The following is a 20556-nucleotide window of genomic DNA, read 5'->3' as shown; positions in this document are numbered from 1 at the left end:
AGCTGAAAACAGTTGAGCCGCTTCATATTTTTATGGAAACATTGATACATCGCTTATTTTCCAGGATTCTCTGATGAATAGAAAGATCAGAAGAACAGCATTTATTTTAAACAGAATTGAATGCGTCTTTAATAAACAAATGTATTAATTTCTTTCAAAACAGTGTCAGCTTATGGAAAAAAAAAAATATTGTGAATTTCAGTCTACTGAAATAATGACTCCTGCAGCGCCCTCTGGTGGCCGCGGTGACTTACTGCAACATCATCTGACACACGTGACCTTCACATGTGGCTTAATGTCCCAGACTCCCTGAATATTAAATTCTTCATGAAATAATTCTATTTTTGAGCAAAAGAAAAAAAGTGTATCCACCATTGAAATTTCCAAGACTTTTCCAGGTTTTCCATGAGCGCAGGAACCCATAGGTAAATGGAAAGTCACTGCATGAATAACAAAATACAAAACACACTTGAAATACAACATATTCTTTTATTATTGTATTATATTGATAAATGTCCATCTGAGGAAAAAAAAAAGAATACAACAAGAAATCAAGAATAAACTGTAATATCAATAATAAAATATGTACAAGAGGAGTATAGCATTTATTAACAATCTTTCCACTCTCTCTCTATACAACCAAAAGGGTAAAAGTTCAGTGACAGCTCTATACAGGCGGAACCGGAACACGTCTCGCTCGTGACGTCACAGTCCGATCGTCCAATCAAACTCCCTTCAAATTCTCCATCTCAACTCTTTAATGTTTCCGATAATCATTGAAGCGCGTCGATCGATCAGTAACCGGTTATTAAATCTCCGTTTAGCACTTTAGTTTGTTCAGTAGCCGAGTCAGCTGTACAGTTCCCATCTCTGACCAGCAGGTGGCGCGAACTACTCTTTCTAGCACAAATATCGATTAATCTTCACTGTTAGCTTCGCAGGTTAATATACACTGTATTCTGGTTCATAAATAGATTGTTGATCAATACTTTAAAACTATACATATTGAGATTCTTTCTTATATATCTAAAATTAATACGCACCGAAAATGAACGAAATCAGAAAATATATTTACTAGTACGAAAACACGCACGCACACGCACGCGGTTCCCTTTCAACGTCCCAAACCAGCGCGCGCTGTGCACGAGCTTAACGTCAAACGTGCCTCAGATTTAAAGGAGAAGAATCCAAAAATGAAAAAATTAACTATTTAATCACCCTCGTGTTCCAGTCGTGTCGGAGGTTCTGTTTTCAACACCGCATTTAATGTCACAATTAACATTTTTAATTGCAAGAATAGCCAATATCTCACAATTCAGACTTTATAAACCTATCATTTTTTCTCCTAGTTTGTCCTACAATTCTAAGAAAAAAAAAGTCAATTGTGAGTTTTAAATTTGGAATTGCACGAAATTATTCGCAATTGATTTTTTTCCCCTCAGAACTGGGAGATAAACTCAAAATTCAGAAAAAATGTCAGAACTGTGAAAAAAAGTTGCAATTACTTAAAAAAATATATATTGCAAGTCAAACTTTTTTCTCACAATTCAGAGAATATACAGGTGAAACTCGAAAAATTAGCATATCGTGCAAAAGTTCATGAATTTCAGTGATTCGACTTAAAAGGTGAAACTAATATATAGACTCATTACAGTCTTCATTTGTTATAATTTTGACGATTATCGCTTTCAGCTTATGATTTTGAATTTAGGGTTTGCATAAGCTATAAGCCATAATCATCAAAATTATAACAAATAAAGGCTTGAAATATCTCACTTTGCATGTAATGAGTCTATATATTAGTTTCACCTTTTAAGTCGAATCACTGAAATACATGAACTTTTGCACGATATGCTAATTTTTCAAGTTTCACCTGTAGACTCAAAGATGCGAGAAAGTCAAAACTGTGATATTAAAAGTCATAATTACCATTTTTAATAGCGAGTATATCTCACAATTTTGACATTTTTCTCCTCAGAATTTCAAGCTTATATATCGCAATTCAGACATTAAAGCCCAATCGCATTTTCCTCGTAATTCCTAGTTTGTTTTTTCAATTCTGAGGGAAAAAAAAGTCGATAATGGAGTTTTAAATTTGGAGTTGCCAGAAATTATTCGCAATTTTTCCCCCCCAGAATTTAGAGAAAAAAAATCATAATTGTGATATAAAAAGTCAGAGTTAACTTAAAAAGATGTTTGGGAGAGAAAGTCCCACGGGTTCGAGGGCGAGTAAACGCTGACAGATTTCAAGTTTGGCTGAGCTAGTCCTTTAACAACATTTGGTCGAGTAGCAAACCTCTGGCTGAAGGAAACACACAAACACTCAGTTCTCTTGTAGTGCTCATGTCATCATTTAAAGGCAAACGATCCCCATAAAAGCAGAAAGTCTCTATCCTAGCAGTTAAAAACACGCAGACCTGCACACGCACGTCTAGAGTTCAAGTAATCACAGACCAATAAAGCAGAAGAGTCTCAAATAAAAAACCTCAACCTGCAAAACGTGGGTTACGATCTATTAGCAACCGATCACCAGTCACACACTGATAAAAAACACTAGTATCTGTTCCGAACTATTACATCTCAAACACACACACCAGCGCCGGCGAGGATGAGGACGACCCCGACGTCACAAGTTCAAACACACACACCCAGCGCCGGCGAGGATGAGGACGACCCCGACGTCACAAGTTCAAACACACACACCAGCGCCGGCGAGGATGAGGACGACCCCGAGGTCAAACACACACACCAGCGCCGGCGAGGATGAGGACGACCCCGAGGTCAAACACACACACCAGCGCCGGCGAGGATGAGGACGACCCCGAGGTCAAACACACACACCAGCGCCGGCGAGGATGAGGACGACCCCGAGGTCACGAGGTCAAACACACACACCAGCGCCGGCGAGGATGAGGACAACCCCGAGGTCAAACACACACACCAGCGCCGGCGAGGATGAGGACAACCCCGAGGTCAAACACACACACCAGCGCCGGCGAGGATGAGGACAACCCCGAGGTCAAACACACACACCAGCGCCGGCGAGGATGAGGACAACCCCGAGGTCAAACACACACACCAGCGCCTGTGAGGATGAGGACGACCCCGAGGTCACCGAGGTCAAACACACACACCAGCGCCTGTGAGGACGACCCCGAGGTCACGAGTTCAAACACACACACCAGCGCCGGCGAGGACGAGGACGACCCCGAGGTCACAAGGTCAAACACACACACCAGCGCCGGCGAGGACGAGGACGACCCCGACGTCACGAGGTCAAACACACACACCAGCGCCGGCGAGGACGAGGACGACCCCGACGTCACGAGTCCCAGATCACTAGTTATTCATTTGGCATAACAGGCAAAAAAAAAAAAAAAGATGAAAAAGGCAAAAAATAAATAAACATCACAGATTTCAGACAGTTCTAGACTTCCGAATCGTTGTACTTTGAGTACAGCTGGTCAAAAACTGCAACACATTCAAACTATTATAAGACTTTTTCCGCATAATCACAAATATTCATAAACTCTAATCAAACGATCAGCGTTAGAGATCTGACCAGAGAGGGTTTCACAGACGCGCCGTTTTTAAAAATAAAAACATCCATAAACAGGCAAACGGAGGTTTATCAAATCCAGGAGAAACTGCAGGTTTACGCGTAAACATATTAATATTATTAATTCACCGCAGCGCTTATGATGGCTGAACCTCAAGAAGCCGTCAGAGACGGATCCACCACAGAATCAAAGACTCGAAGTATATTTAACAAAGAAAACGAGCACAGATCCAGTATCGTGTTGAACATTATGAAAGATCTTAATGCGCCGTTTGTCATGTGATCTTGGGGTGAAAGAGCGTTTGATTGGTTTATATTCCCACACAAACATCGTAGTCATTTTCTGAGTCTTAAACATCGTTATATTATGTACAAATTGTATTGAATAAGTTAACGTCGGTCAGACGAGAGGATCGTATTCTCTGCGTTTCAGTGTTTTAGACCCGATCGCTCTCGATGATTCGCAGTAATTTGACGTATTTGGTGAGTTTAAGAGTTTGTTTCCACTCGCCGGAGAGGAGCGGAGGGAGCCCGACTTCCTCGGGACTGTTTGAAGCAAAAGGCACGTCGTTTAAAAGGAGAGAAACCAGAAAGAGTGACACGCTCACGCTCACGTCAGGAGAGAAATCATGAAAGGAAAACAATAAAAAAATTAATCTAGGAAGCGTGAAACTTCCTGTGAGGCTGAACGGAGGAGGAGCCGAGACGCTCCTCGTGTGTGTGTGTGTGTGTGTGTGCTTCCCCTCGAGCACCAGGCCCGCCCGGATCATCAGCTTCGAGTTCGTGGAAGCGGTTTGGGTCGGAGGTCGGAGGTCAGAGGTCATACGAAGACTTTAGCGAGGGCGTCGGCTCCCGCGCTGCCGATGTAGCATTTGGTGGGATGAAACGCCACGTCGTGGATCGACTCGTCGAACTTCTTCCGGTGAGCCGTGAACTCCTGGATGCACGTCTTGCTCTCCATGTTCCACAGACGCACGGAGCAGTCGTGACCTGACACACACACACACACACACACACACACACTCACATCAACAACTTCCTCTGACTGATCCACACACACGCTGAATAAACAGAATGATAACGGTGCTCATAAGTACAGATTGACTGATGTTGATTTTTTTTGATAACCGATACCAATTTGTTTGCATGTTTATGTGCCGATAACTGACATACAGAACCGACATTTAATTATAAAAACAGCATTAATCTGAACAAACTGTTTAAAGTCCCCCTGTAGTCAATAAACACCTGATATATACTTAAGAAACAGGGAACAGGTGAGAACTAATGAGAAACCATGGCAACAAACCAGAACTCAGGCAACGGAAACCATGAGCTAGAAACTAAACAGAACAAGTGTTTTTCTCATGCCTTAAAATATCTTGAATGTAACTCGACACCCTTGCCTCATTTAGTATGTGCGGTTCTATGAATATGCAAATGAGCCCCGCCTCCACTCATTCACTCAGCTCAGAGATCCACTGGTTGACGATCACACGTTGATTTGATTGGTTACAAGGTAGTTTGTGACGTCAGAAACACCAGCGATTTCAAAGCGTGTTTTTGAGACTGTCTTTGGTTCACTGCAGTTTTAAGCAGAAAATACTCAGCAATGGTGTCGACTTATGAATTTACACATGGTCTGTCTTAAAGCATATTAAAAACACCACATAGACACATAACATTAAACGCTGGATTTTCACCACAGGGGGACTTTAAATATCGGTAAAATCGGTCAATCTCTACTTATAAGCAAAGCAAAATCAGAGTAAAAGTGATGTTTTTAGGTTTCTTTTGACCCGTTCATGATCTTTCCCTCATAAAAGAAACAGCATTAAAAGCGTTTACATGATTCTGATCATGATTCTGATCCGTATGCAAGCGTGAACTTACTGCCGGACATCAGATAGAGTCCGTTGGGATCCACCGCGAGACTGGTTACAGCATCAAGATGAGCCACCATAGAGTGAACACACTTGCCTGAGAAGAAACATCAACATGAGAATATACATCATCATCATCATCATCATCATCACTCTTGATGTCCTCCGTTACCGGTGTTGTTGTCGAAGAAGCGTATGTGCCGATCCTCCTGTGCCGTGACGGTGATGGGAAGCGTCGGGTGGCTCAGGACTTTATTGATCTGACACGGCGCATCTGAAGATCAAACAGGTCAGAGGTCAGAGAGGATCATGGGACGTTACCAGTCGCTCATCTTCTATTTATAGGACAGTTTAAGTTTTTTTTTTTATAGGGCAGTTTTAGTAAAAAAAATAAAAATAAAAATAATAATAATAATAATAATAATAATAATAATATGGGGCAGTTTTATTTTTTTATTTTATTGTGCAGTTTTATTTTTATTTTTTTATAGGGCAGTTTTAGTTTTTTAATTTATGGGGCAGTTTTAGTTTTTTACATTTTTATTTATTTATGGGGCAGTTTAAGTTTTTTTTTTATTTAATTTATGGGGCAGTTTTAGTTTATTTATTTATTTATGAAACAGTTTTATTTATTTATTTATTTTTTACTTATGGGGCAGTTTTAGTTTATTTATTTATTTATGAAACAGTTTTATTTATTTATTTATTTTTTACTTATGGGGCAGTTTTAGTTTTTTTATTTATTTATGGAGTAGTTTTAGTTTTTTTTTTTACAGAAGAGGATTGGGGCCAAGCAATAATAAAAAAATAAAACCATCTCGAGATCAAAGTCATTATAATGCGAGATTAATCTCGCTAAATAAAATGTTGAGAATAAACTCTTTAAATTTCAAGAATAAAGTCGTGTTTTGAGAAAAAATGTTGAGAATAAACTCATTAAAGAATAAATTTGTTGATTCAAGAAAAAACTCATAAAATTTTGAGAAAAAAGCTGAAATAAAATGTTGAGAATAAACTCATTAAATTACGAGAATAAAGTCGCTGTTTCGAGAAAAAAGTCATTAAATTTGAGAAAAAAAAGTCGAAATAAAATGTTGAGAACAAACTCATTAAATTATGAGAATAAAGTCGGTTTTCGAGAATTTTTTTTGTTAAATTTCGGAAAAAAAAGTCGAAATAAAATGTTGAGAACAAACTCATTAAATTACGAGAATGAAGTCGCTGTTTCGAGAATTTGTTTTTTAAATTTTGAGAAAAAAAGTCAAAATAAAATGTTGAGAATAAACTCATTAAATTACGAGAATAAAGTCGCTGTTTCGAGAAAAAAATTGTTAAATTTGAGAAAAAAAAGTCGAAATAAAATGTTGAGAACAAACTCATTAAATTACGAGAATGAAGTCGCTGTTTCGAGAATTTGTTTTTTAAATTTTGAGAAAAAAAGTCAAAATAAAATGTTGAGAACAAACTCATTAAATTACGAGAATAAAGTCGCTGTTTCGAGAAAAAAGTCATTAAATTTGAGAAAAAAAAGTCGAAATAAAATGTTGAGAATAAACTCATTAAATTACGAGAATAAAGTTGCTGTTTCGAGAAAAAAGTCATTAAATTTGAGGAAAAAAAGTCGAAATAAAATGTTGAGAACAAACTCATTAAATTACGAGAATAAAGTCGCTGTTTCGAGAAAAAAGTCATTAAATTTCGAGAAAAAAGTCGAAATAAAATGTTGAGAACAAACTCATTAAATTACGAGAATGAAGTCGCTGTTTCGAGAATTTGTTTTTTAAATTTTGAGAAAAAAAGTCAAAATAAAATGTTGAGAACAAACTCATTAAATTACGAGAATAAAGTCGCTGTTTCGAGAAAAAAAAGGTTAAATTTCGAGAAAAAAGTAGAAATAAAATGTTGAGAATAAACTCATTAAATTACGAGAATAAAGTTGCTGTTTCGAGAAAAAAGTCATTAAATTTGAGGAAAAAAAGTCGAAATAAAATGTTGAGAACAAACTCATTAAATTTCGAGAAAAAAAGTTGAAACTTAAAATGTTAAGAATAAACTCATTAAATTACGAGAATGAAGTCGTTGTGTTTCGAGAAAAAAGTCGTTAAATTGAGAAAAAAAGTTGAAATAAAATGTTGTGAATAATAAACTCATTAAATTTCGAGAAAAAAAGTTGAAATAAAATGTTGAGAATAAACATTAAATTTCGAGAATAAAGTCAGTGTTTCGAGAAAAAAAGTTGAAATACAATGTTATTCTCAATGTTTTATTTAGAAATTGAACGAGTTTAATCTCGCATTATAAAGACTTTAATCTGGAGATGGTTTTATTTTTCATTATTGCTTGGCCCCAATCCTCTTCCGTATTTTTTATTTATTTATGGGGCAGTTTTAGTTTTTTTTGTGTTACGTACCAATAACAGGAATTTACGGAAGAGGATTAGGGTCAGGCAATAATAAAAAAAATAAAACCATCTCGAGATTAAAGTCATTATAATGCGAGATTAAACTCGTTAAATTTCGAGAAAAAAAGTCGAAATACAATCATGAGAATAAACTCATTAAATATCGAGAATAAAGTCGTTGTGTTTCGAGAAAAAACTCGTTAAATTTCGAGAAAAAAGTCGAAATACAATCTTGAGAATAAACTCATTACATTTCGAGAATAAAGTCGTTGTGTTTCGAGAAAAAACTCGTTAAATTTCGAGAAAAAAAACTCGAAATACAATCTTGAGAATAAACTCATTAAATTTCGAGAATAAAGTCGTTGTGTTTCGAGAAAAAACTCGTTAAATTTCGAGAAAAAAAGTCGAAGCAATCGTGAGAATAAACTCGTTAAATTTCGAGAATAAAGTCGTTGTGTTTCGAGAAAAAAAGTCGAAATGAAATGTAGAGAATAACGCATTTGATCAGTGTTCATTGCATAGCCTACTGATAGAGGACATGGCAGAGTTCGATCACTTAGTCAAGCTATATTTTAGACTTTCTTTCAGTAACAAAGAATAGAACATTCTTAGGTCTAGGTCTTTTTAGAAGAAAAAATCAGTCCAATTTGCGCGATGTACTTGCTTATGTCCAACATGAAATTCATTGAGGTTTCGTGGTTTCCCAGGATACCATAAGACGCATTATTAAACTTGTTGATCCTCAAGGTGTGGAATTTCGACGAAGGAGAGTAGGCTACACTTGCGCTGGCCCAAATGCACTCTGGCATATGGACAGCTATGATAAATTAAAACCGTACGGCATTGCCATTAATGGCTGTATAGATCCAGAAGTCGTTACATTCTGTGGATGGAGGCGTACACAACCAACAACGATTAATAATGCGTCTTATGGTATCTAGGGAAACCACGAAACCTTGATGAGGTTGATATCAGTAGGCTATGCAATGAACACTGATCGAATGCGTTATTCTCTACATTTCATTTCGACTTTTTTTCTCGAAACACAACGACTTTATTCTCGAAATTTAACGAGTTTATTCTCACGATTGCTTCGACTTTTTTTCTCGAAATTTAACACGTTTTTTCTCGAAACACAACGACTTTATTCTCGAAATTTAATGAGATTATTCTCAAGATTGTATTTCGAGTTTTTTTTTCTCGAAATTTAACGAGTTTTTTCTCGAAACACAACGACTTTATTCTCGAAATGTAATGAGTTTATTCTCAAGATTGTATTTCGACTTTTTTCTCGAAATTTAACGAGTTTTTTCTCGAAACACAATGACTTTATTCTCGATATTTAATGAGTTTATTCTCAAGATTGTATTTCGACTTTTTTTCTCGAAATTTAACGAGTTTAATCTCGCATTATAATGACTTTAATCTCGAGATGGTTTTATTTTTTTATTATTGCCTGGCCCTAATCCTCTTCCGTAGGAATTAATACAATATATATATAACAAATAAATAAATAACTACAAATAAAACAGAATAATAAACTGGTAGGTGTAATTTGTTAACATTGCCTAATGCATTAGCTAGCACGGACTAACAATGAGCAATTTATTTTTATAGAATTTATTAATCTTTATGTTAGTTAATAAAAAGTTGTTCATTGTTAGTTCACTAATGTACAACGTTTGATATTAAAAATGTATTATTAGTCATGTTTTAGTAAATGTTGAAATGAACAAAGATTAATGTAAATGTTTGTTGTTTGTTAGTTCTTGTTAATGTAATTTAATTAATGTTAACAAATAGAACATTATTGTAAAGTGTTGCCAATAAATCGTTTACAAATGGATTTTTTTCCTAACCACTCTGAAAAATATATATATTTTTTTTTAAATTGTAAGGATTTTAAGCGTCAAGCGTTCTGTTCTTGTTGAATGTGAAAACACTATGGTGAGAGTCAGAAGATTAGCGATATTAACATGTGCTGTGTGTAGTAGAGCCATAAACAGTGCTGATCATGCGCTGATGTGTTGATCATGTGTGGGAATATTACCAGGTTTCCCGGCGGCCTGCGACTCCAGCTCCAGGATCATCTGTCGGGTCTCCATGTTGAAGATGCCGGTCCTGCCGTTACTGAAGGCCGTGACCATGTGAGCCGGGTCACAGCACACCAGATCCACTGACGACGGGACGCCCATTTCTGGAGCAGGGGAACACACACAGGTCACATGTGCTTGAGCTTTCACACGTTTCACACACAGAAGAGCATTCAGAAAATACTATTTATATTTTTGTAAACTGATGTGCGCTAAATCATTCTTTAAGACTCTATTATGTTGGGGTGTGTTTCTATCCCAATATGAGCTAATCATAATCATAATCATAATCATGAATGACAGCAAAAAAAATAAAATAATAATAAAACATAATAAAAGTCTTAAAGAACTAAAGAATGACATCACTTCCTGTTGGCCACCGTAACTTCTGTTGGGTGCAGTTCACAACTTCACCACTAGATGCTGCTAAAACTTACACACTGCACCTTTAAGACTTTTATTATGTTATTTTGGGGTCAGTTTCAATGCTGATATCATCTAACCATCATCATCATTAAAAAAAAGAGAAAACAGATCATTCATAAAATATTATCATTCATAAAATATTATAATGTAACAAAATACAAAAATAAAATAAAAACGATATTTTTTGCAAAAGGAAGTGTTAAATCTGTGTGTGTGACCTTGGTTCTGGTTGAAGAGGGCGATGGCGGGAGCAGCGTCTGCAGCGTTCCAGAGTCTCACGGTCCCGTCAGCGGAGCAGGACAGCAGTGTGTGATGAGCCGAGCTGTAGACCAAACCCCACACTGCATCTGTGTGTCCACACAGTGACCCGCGCAGCACTGACGGCTCTATCAGAGAGAGAGAGAGAGAGAGAGAGAGAGAGAGAGAGAGAGAGAGAGAGAGAGAGAGGGAGGGAGAGAGAGAGAGAGAGAGAGAGGAGAGAGAGAGAGAGAGAGAGGGAGAGAGAGAGAGAGAGGGAGGGAGGGAGAGAGAGAGAGAGAGAGAGAGAGAGAGAGAGAGAGAGAGAGAGAGAGAGAGAGAGAGAGAGAGGGAGAGAGTCAGTCTTCAAAGCGCATCTATCCATCATAAAAGTGATAAGCAAAACTGTAAGTGTGTCCCTTCAAGTAATCAAAAGTTCTACACACACGTAGTCTTAATGCCTACTTGAACACTTGGGCCAAATAGAGGAAATACGTCATGCAAGTAGACAAGTGGTCAAGTGTAAAGAGCGCAAGTGTGGGTATTTGGACAAGGCATCAGTCCCACACTCTCACACACACACACACTGGAGCGTACCGTAGGAGTCGTAGGGGTCGATGTTGGGGTTGGGAGTGTTCCAGCTCTGAATGGATCCGTCTAAACCCCCGCTGAAACACTGGTCTCCAGTCGAGCTCATCACCACACACAGAACCGGACCCCTGCGGACCAGAACACCAGCACATGTTCAGATGATCCGTTAAAGAGCAGTGTCCATCTGTGTTTAGTGTGTAATGTCTTGAGTTTCTTCCGGGAACAAACACGTCACAATATTCCTCATTATAATAATTAATGCGCAGAATAAAGGGGCGTAAAGGGACAGGAAGTAAACAGAGCGTTACTGACAGACTGGGAAGAGAGGAGCCGCAACAATGGAGAATATGAGGAGAATAATCAACATTCAAGCAGGAAAACCTGTTCTAGTAGAGCCTGAAAACAACATTTGCTCAACATAGAGTTCAGCACATTGAGTTTATATTGTGGAGGAGCTGTACCTGTGAGCCCTGAACGTGTAGATGGGCTCGACATCAAGAGCTGCACACCTGAAACCACAAACACAAGAGTGTCAGGAACCGACGAGAGAAGCTCAGAGAAGCTCAGGTAGGGTTGGGGACCGCTCACATTTGAACCGCTTCCTGAATTTCAGTGCCGGTACCCTTTGGTACCGTTTTCGGTAATTTGTAGAAGTGTTATTGACATTATGCCAGAGCCGCATCGGTCGCTGTCTGCCATTGTCTGTGACGCTTGAATATGAATTAAAACAACCATTTCAGTAAAAAAATAAAATAAAATTCTATGAATGATAGTGTTGTGAATTTTCTAGTAATTAAATGAAGACATAAAACATTAATTTAATTGATCTTTTATATTAAATTAACCTTTTTTGTCAAACAACATGTGGCACAACTGAGCTTTATACTGTTTTAAATTACAACATAGAAGAAAAAGATCATTTCTGATAATAATTTATTATTATTATTAGTGTTAGTATTATTATTAAATTGAGATATTTAAATTCTACTGTACAACAGTAATATATTATCAAGTTAAAACGAACTTTTATTTTGACAGGTTGTGGTGAAGACCTTTGAGTTTCCGTGTGTTAATGATATCACGATAGTTTTTCTGAAATTAAACTGTAAAATGCTGATGAACTTCAGTGAGTCTCAGAGCGGCTCTGGAAATGCAGTTCGTGTTCTCATATAGTGAGACTGAAAACACCGCGAGCGTCACGCGTGCTTCAGTGTGTGTGTGTGTGTGTGTGTGTGTGTGTGTGTGAGGTAAATGAAACATGCAGGATTCGTATTTAAATAGTCTCCGCCTAGATGTGTTCTCAGGTACCGAAATTTGGCAGCGACTGATTTAATGTGAACTGGTACTCATGTGTACTCATACTGATGTAATTGGGTCGCTGCTATTAAAAGTGGCGAGTTCGGTACCCAACCCTCTCAGAACAGTGTAGAGAGATGTGACAGTGTAGAGATAAGACTGACTTCTTGGTTGGGGCAGTTTTCTGCAGGTTCCACATCTTCAGCGTGTGGTCTTCAGACGCGGTGATCAGGACCGGCTCCACCGGGTGGAACGCCAGGCCGCGGATCGAGTCGAAGTGGTTCCTGAGGGTGAACTTCGGGTTCCACGTCTTACGCAGGGCGTCTTTGTTGTTAGTGATCTGAGGAAAGGAGCAAACACATCGACATCGTGATGAACGAACTGACAGTAACACTGGTCATGATTTTAATATATACAGTCAAACCTAGATTTACTCAGACACCTTCAACATTTCCCACATCATCAGTTTATTCGCTATAGTTTAGAAAACTGAAATATGAGCAGAACTCAGTTGATATTTCTCTGGTTTTGTCCGTCCTTCTGTTAGACTGTCTCACAGAGGAATTATGCTGAATATCCGTCAGCTGTTAAACATTTTTTTTCTTTATTTTTATTCAAAAGACAAATGCTATTGTTTGTACAGAGTTTGCATTTTTTTGCATTTTCAATCCCACTCCAACCAACCCCGAACAAACTGATGATGTTCATTAACAGTAATGGTACATAAAAATAAATAAATTAAACTACTAACAATAGCGATAATAATAATAATAATAATGACACAGCAAAATTATATATAATAAATAAATAAAGTATAGAGAGAGAAAAATAGCAGCTGTTAAATTTAAATACACAATTAGATAATATGTCAGAACGTAGGCTCACTATTGGCCAGCATCACACGCATCACATGACCAGCGTCGGCCAATAGCGAGCCTCCGCTCTGACGTACAACCCAGAAGTGCTGCGCTGTTACACTACGTGAACTCACTCAGAGACACACTGAAGAACATGAAGAGTTTAATAAAGTCTTTATTTTTGTTTTTTTTGCGCACAAAAAGTATTCTCATCGCTTGATAAACTTACGGTTGAGCCACTGTAGACACTGGACTATTCTAACGATGTCTTTACTAACGTTTCTGGGATGGCGGATATCGATTACAGAGAAGCCAATGGAGGAGTGAGACTGCTCTCAGATTTCATCAGAAATATCTTAATTTGTGTTCTGAAGATGAACGAAAGTCTGACGGGGTTGAATATCATAAGGGAGAGTAATTACTGACAGAGTTCTCATCTTTGGGTGAACGAACCCTTTAAGGCCCGATGCCGACTCGTCATCTCCGCCTATGTGCTCGTTTCATACGGATTACATACATAATCTGAGAATATTTATCTTCCATTTGAATCTGTTCATTCAAATGTAGACATTTCAAGCTTTCTACAGATATATTTCTCATGTCTGTGAAGCGAGTATACGCCGAGTTTCGGTTCATTTATGTGATGCGCTCAAGTTCCGAATCGACAGAAAGCAACATTATTTTAGCATTGTTAAGCACAACGTTTTGTTGTTATTGTGAGCTTAAAAAAAATAAAAGTAAACCCTTTACAGTTTGCATTACTCTTATCTGTACGACCGGAAATGACGGAGTATTTTAAGTTAAATGCAGTGATGTGTGTGTCATGAGGTAAACTCTTCCCACGCCTAATAATAGCGCACATTTATCTGTTAGCATTAGAGCGAGAGGACTGGTAAAGTTGCTACGACTTGCATGTTTTAAGTGATAAGCCATATTTGAGGTGGATGGATGGTGAATGTACGGATTTCTGCCGTTAACGATCTGTCGTCTCAAGCCTGCGGGAGTTCGCGAGGGGTTTTGTATTGCCGGAATTGAAGTTTTAGTTTTAGTTGTGGATAATAACCCTGTACTCACGTCGTAGGACAGATTCTCGGCCTCGTTGGCCACGGTGAGCCCGGCGAGTTCTCCGAGACCCAGCTCGCTCTCCAGCGCCTCGTCAGAACCCATGATGAAGGACTTTCCCGAGGACGGGGGAAAGGTCAGGGCTTCCACTGCAACACAGTCACACACACATGAGCCGTTCGCAGAGATGGGGTCATTCAACTCAGTTCACAGTATTTGTACAGCACATCATTTCAATTTAGAGTGATCTGTCATCACAACCACAGTTTAAACAAATGATCATAAACTGATGGTGTTTGAGGCAGGATTACCCTCATCGGTGCGGCCCAGCTGGTGCTCGTTGAGGCGGGGTAAGTTGGGACGCACCGGCGGCGCCACCGGAGGCTGAATAGACGACAGATCCTCCGCGTCTCGCAGATTAGCCAACATGTCCTGTAGTTTACACCGGTTCGGCCCTACAAACACAGAACAACACCGTTCATCTACTTCTGTGGTGTACAACTCCCCGTCACAGTTCAGCCCACCTTCGAGCATTTCTAGTCGATCACCAGAAGCATTTCTCTTTCTGTGCTTCAACGAAGGCTTACGGTTCAGGATTAGCTTTCAAGGTGGACTGTGCTCTGAAGAGGGGATTTGGCACAGATGAGACATGAAGCAGTGGAGAGCAATCACAGAGAAAAAATTAGTGAAAGAAAAGTGATAATTGAGGAGGCAAGCGAGCGACTCTGTACTTTATTACAATGGAAGCAGGAGAAGGGGGTGGAGCCTGGTTTATATACACGCCTACTTGGGGGCGGAGTCAACAAGCCACACCCCTTTCAAAGCACCAGCATAAAATGCAACAGAAGTGAGCAGTAAAGCGTCTCAGAAACAATAACCAGAAGGAGAACAGAAACAGTAGTTGTGTTTGAGATGCAGCTGGATGCTGAAAGAACAGATGATGGAGAACGGAAACAGAGAGCAGGAGCTGCACTCGTTTATTCAGAGCAACGGATGAAAAGAGGAAAAGGAGGAAAAGGAGGAGTGGATGACAGGATAAACACGTGACCGGATGAGTGACGGGAAGAACTGAAGAGAGCTGCTGGTTTTTGTCAAACGAATGATTTTTGAGAGAAAGAACTTAAATAGGTACATTAGAATAAATTAGTGATAAACCGATATATCAGGCCAATTAAACGACCAATAACTGGTATTTTGACATCATCAGTGTGATGTCACTGGTTGGCCCATGACCAGAAATGGAGATTGGTTTCCATTTTTACATTTTTTTGAATGAACATATAAATATACTGAATCTCACAAAACCTGCACAGACGTTCGCTCAGATTTTTTCAGACATGTCCGGTCAGAAATTATATTTTGCATAAAGAAAATGAAGCCTATTTTGAGGACCATCCATCCATCCATCCATCTATTTTTCATCCATCCATCCATCCATCCATCCATCTATCTATCTATCTATCATCCATCCATCCATCCATCTATCATCCATCCATCCATCCATCTATCTATCTATCTATCTATCTATCTATCTATCTATCTATCTATCTATCTATCCATCTATCTATCTTTCATCCATCCATCCATCTATCCATCATCTATCTATCTATCTTTCATCCATCCATCCATCTATCTTCCATCCATCCATCCATCCAGCTTTCATCCATCTTTCATCCATCCATCCATCCACCCACCCATCCATCCATCTATCTTTCATCCATCCATCCATCTATCTTTCATCCATCCATCATCTATCTATCTATCTTTCATCCATCCATCCATCTATCTTCCATCCATCCATCCATCCAGCTTTCATCCATCCATCCATCCACCCACCCATCCATCTATCTTTCATCCATCCATCCATCTATCTTCCATCCATCCATCCATCCAGCTTTCATCCATCTTTCATCCATCCATCCATCCATCTATCTATCTTTCATCCATCCATCCATCTATCCATCTATCTTCCATCCATCCATCCAGCTTTCATCCATCCATCCATCCATCTATCTATCTTTCATCCATCCATCCATCTTTCATCCATCCATCCATCTATCTATCTTTCATCCATCCATCCATCCATCCATCTTTCATCCATCCATCCATCTATCTATCTTTCATCCATCCATCCATCCATCCATCTTTCATCCATCCATCCATCTATCTATCTTTCATCCATCCATCTTTCATCCATCCATCCATCTATCTTTCATCCATCCATCCATTCATCCATCTATCTATCTTTCATCCATCCATCCATCCATCCATCCATCCATCCATCTTTCATCCATCCATCCATCTATCTATCTTTCATCCATCCATCCATCCATCCATCTATCTTGGCACGTTGCTGGTATGTTTCTAGTCTGATTTAGAACTTTGCTACCATGTTTCAACATAATGCTAGCATGATTTAGCACGTTGCTAGCATGTATATATTTAATCATATCCCCTGATACACTGTGCAGTGTTTGTGAGGTTCACTGATATTATCGTTCTCTACGGCCGTCCTGTGCTCCAGATACCAGTCGTTGAAGAGCCGACATCGGTCGACCACTAGAAGAAGAAACACAGGAATGAGAGAGAGAGAGGGCGAGCGAGGGTCCGGTCCGACTTACTCTTCACCCCCTTCTTGCCCTTGCGCTCCTTCTTGTACTGTTCCTTGAGTTTAGAGATCAGGCCCTCATCCACGTCCCAGGACTCAGACGAGGGGCTCTGCTCTTCCTTCTCTACACGGGGGAGGAGGGAGGAACACACGTTACACGCCACGACGAGCCATTCCTGCGCTTCACTGGCAGACGATACACCGATTTACAGGAGCGAACTTCTGATCCCAATCTACACTCTCACTGAACACGAACGTCTATCAGTGTCGACTGAGGTGCGTTACAAACCAGTGTGTGTTTATGATATTAAATTAAAATAATATGATAAATAATTCACAGTATGAGGTAGCGTTTAGAGCTTCTGTAGCTCCGCCCATTGCTCGTTGTGCTCCGTCTCCCAGACTGTAGTTCCACATCATGAAGGAAAGATCTTACAGAAAATCAACAGTCTAATGGGAAAGACGGCCATTATAATTGCAAAAAATATGTATTTAAGTGTTTGTAATCGACACGCCATCCTGTGACTGACGTCACGCTTCCAGAATAGTGCTGAAGTCATGAACTAGTTTTGCCGACGGTGTGAAACTGAAGCTGCTGGTTTTCAATCTGCCTAAACCTCTAAAAGCCGATCGATCCGATGGGAAGATGGACGCGTGAACGGGAGAAAAATCAGTCCAATTCTCTTCAGAGACTCAACAGATGGGATCAGGAGGGCAGGGAGTGTGTGTGAGTGAGAGTGAGCGAGAGAGAGTGTGTGTGAGTGAGAGTGTGTGTGAGTGAGAGTGAGCGAGAGAGAGTGTGTGTGAGTGAGAGAGTGTGTGTGTGTGAGTGTGTGTGTGAGTGAGAGTGAGCGAGAGAGAGTGTGTGTGAGTGAGAGAGTGTGTGTGTGTGAGAGTGTGTGTGAGTGAGAGTGAGCGAGAGAGAGTGTGTGTGTGTGAGAGAGTGTGTGAGTGAGTGTGTGTGTGAGAGTGAGTGAGTGAGTGAATGAGAGAGTGTGAGAGTGTGTGAGTGAGTGAGTGTGTGAGTGTGTGTGTGTGTGTACCTGTTTTTCTATCCCGGTGGGGACTTCAACCTGAATGCACACAGACTCATGGGGACTCGTGTCACAGTGGGGACCTAAATAGAGGTCCCCATGGGTAAACAAGCTTATAAATCATACAGAATGAGTTTTTTTGGAAATGTAAAAATGCAGAATGTCTCCTGTGATGGGTAGGTTTAGGGGTAGGGTTAGTGTAAGGAGATAGAATATACCGTTTGTACAGTATAAAAACCATTAAGTCTATGGAGAGTCCCCACAAAGATAGTAAACCAGACATGTGTGAGTGTGTGTGTGTGTGAGTGTGTGTGTGTGTGTGTGTGATTGAGTGAGTGAGTGAGTGAGAGTGTGAGAATGTGTGTGTGTTTGAGTGTGAGTGTGTGTGTGTGTGTGAGTGTGTGAGTGAGTGAGTGAGTGTGTGTGTGTGTGTGTGTGTGTGTGTGTGAGAGTGAGTGAGTGAGTGTGTGTGTGTGTGTGTGTGTGAGTGTGAGTGAGAGAGTGTGAGAGTGTGTGAGTGTGTGTGTGTGTGTGTGTGTGAGAGTGAGTGAGTGAGTGTGTGTGTGTGTGTGAGTGTGTGTGTGTGTGAGAGTGAGCGAGAGAGAGTGTGTGTGAGTGAGAGAGTGTGTGTGTGTGAGAGTGTGTGTGAGTGAGAGTGAGCGAGAGAGAGTGTGTGTGTGTGAGAGAGTGTGTGAGTGAGTGTGTGTGTGAGAGTGAGTGAGTGAGTGAATGAGAGAGTGTGAGAGTGTGTGAGTGAGTGAGTGTGTGAGTGTGTGTGTGTGTGAGTGTGTGTGTGTGTGAGTGTGTGTGTGTGTGTGTGTGATTGAGTGAGTGAGTGAGTGAGAGTGTGAGAATGTGTGTGTGTTTGAGTGTGAGTGTGTGTGTGTGTGTGAGTGTGTGAGTGAGTGAGTGAGTGTGTGTGTGTGTGTGTGTGAGTGTGTGAGTGAGTGTGTGTGTGTGTGTGAGTGTGTGTGTGTGAGTGTGAGTGAGAGAGTGTGAGAGTGTGTGAGTGTGTGTGTGTGTGTGTGTGTGTGAGAGTGAGTGAGTGAGTGTGTGTGTGTGTGTGAGTGTGTGTGTGTGTGAGTGAGTGAGTGAGTGAGTGAGTGAGTGGGTGAGTGAGTGAGTGAGTGGGTGAGAGTGAGTGAGTGAGTGAGTGAGTGGGTGAGAGAGAGTGAGTGTGTGTTTGTGTGAGTGAGTGAGTGAGTGAGTGTGTGAGAGTGAGTGAGTGAGTGAGTGAGTGAGTGAGTGAGTGTGTGTGTGTGTGGAGGAACACACAAGGAGACAGTAAATCAAACACAATCTACAGGATCATCCAGTGCACTCGATGCTGTGAGCCGCTCTGGACCGATAAAGCCTCTACACTCGTACTAGAGCTGAAGTCATTAAAGTGCTGCTGTGAAGTCAGGAAGATTGTTTCCTTATTATACTATTTTAAAGGCTCCTAATTTTGTTTTTAAATCTCCTACAACACATTCATCAAAGGTCAAAAACACTCATAATCTGCACTGCAGCATCAGCTCTTTCCTCTCAGTGTCTGAAACGCTTCCATCTAAGATTCAGTCTCTCTAAGCTCCGCCTCTCTGAGAGCTGCTCTGCTCTGATTGGTCAGAAAGCAAACGCTCATTATCATATCTGAATCTCAGCTCTTGATCACAGTGATACGAACAGTGACGATGGCGTGGGTTTACCGTATCAATCTCAGAAAACAGCGTCTTCTCAACATGAAAAACACAAACCAAACTCTTCCAGTCTCAGATACACTACAGTGTTTGAGGGCGGGGCCAAGAGACGCTGCTCAGCCAATCAAGACCAGAGGCTGGCATTATGCTAATTAGCTACAAACCTACAGGATTAGACTGAATTACTGACGACTCGTTTCAGTTCAGAATCGATTCTTTCTTTAAGGAGACAAAAAGTTTTTATCTAAAGTCTCAATGTAATACTTCAAGGAAAACTGTGATACATTGATATATAACTGAATCTGCACAATCATACGCTCTTGTTGCACCTTTAATTATGAATGTTTATGAATGCTGTTCAAAAGTTTGGGGTCAGTACGATTTATGTTTTTAAAGAAATCAACACTTTTGTTCATCAAGGACGCATTAAATAGATTTTTTCTTCATCATGAACTTTTTCTTCATCAAAGAATCCTGAAAATAAAATGTATCACTATTTCCAACACTGATAATAATCATAAATGTTTCTTGATTATCAAATCATCATATTAGAGTGATTTCTGAAGGATCATGTGACACTGAAGGCTGGAGTAATGATGCTGAGCAGAAGAGTCTAATCGCACCGACCCCAGACGTCTGCATGATCTGGAGCCCCGAGCTGCTGCATCTGCATGTGTGTGTCAGTGTGATCTGTAGAGCGTGTGGTGTGTGTGCTCCTCACCCCAGTCGGCTCTGTCTGCGGAGGAGTGTGTTTCTGATGGACCCTCCATGTCTTCACTATTAGCCAGAAAATCAAAGCCCTTCAGAACTTCATCTGTGTCCAAATCCTC

General features: G+C 40.0%; 1 protein-coding gene across 1 annotated transcript in view; it reads right to left on the bottom strand.

The window, feature by feature from the left end:
- Nucleotides 1–2826: 2826 nt before the first annotated feature.
- The window catches only part of strn (striatin, calmodulin binding protein), a 47598-nt gene continuing 29868 nt past the window's right edge, over nucleotides 2827–20556 (bottom strand). The window contains exons 7-18 of the mRNA XM_084101286.1: nucleotides 20448–20553; nucleotides 17027–17137; nucleotides 14717–14860; nucleotides 14418–14554; nucleotides 12651–12826; nucleotides 11652–11699; nucleotides 11197–11318; nucleotides 10581–10748; nucleotides 9894–10040; nucleotides 5615–5716; nucleotides 5453–5539; nucleotides 2827–4549 (exon numbers count right to left, since the gene is read on the bottom strand). Of these exons, the coding sequence (XP_083957412.1) occupies nucleotides 4380–4549; nucleotides 5453–5539; nucleotides 5615–5716; nucleotides 9894–10040; nucleotides 10581–10748; nucleotides 11197–11318; nucleotides 11652–11699; nucleotides 12651–12826; nucleotides 14418–14554; nucleotides 14717–14860; nucleotides 17027–17137; nucleotides 20448–20553 (1518 nt within the window). The 3' untranslated portion in view covers nucleotides 2827–4379. The remainder of the gene's footprint in view (nucleotides 4550–5452; nucleotides 5540–5614; nucleotides 5717–9893; nucleotides 10041–10580; nucleotides 10749–11196; nucleotides 11319–11651; nucleotides 11700–12650; nucleotides 12827–14417; nucleotides 14555–14716; nucleotides 14861–17026; nucleotides 17138–20447; nucleotides 20554–20556) is intronic.

Source organism: Abramis brama, assembly GCF_963993115.1.
Source record: "Abramis brama genome assembly, chromosome: 23".
NCBI lineage: Eukaryota > Metazoa > Chordata > Actinopteri > Cypriniformes > Leuciscidae > Abramis > Abramis brama.
The sequence above is the reverse complement of the archived record's forward strand: the minus strand, read 5'-3'. Positions and strand labels throughout refer to the sequence as shown.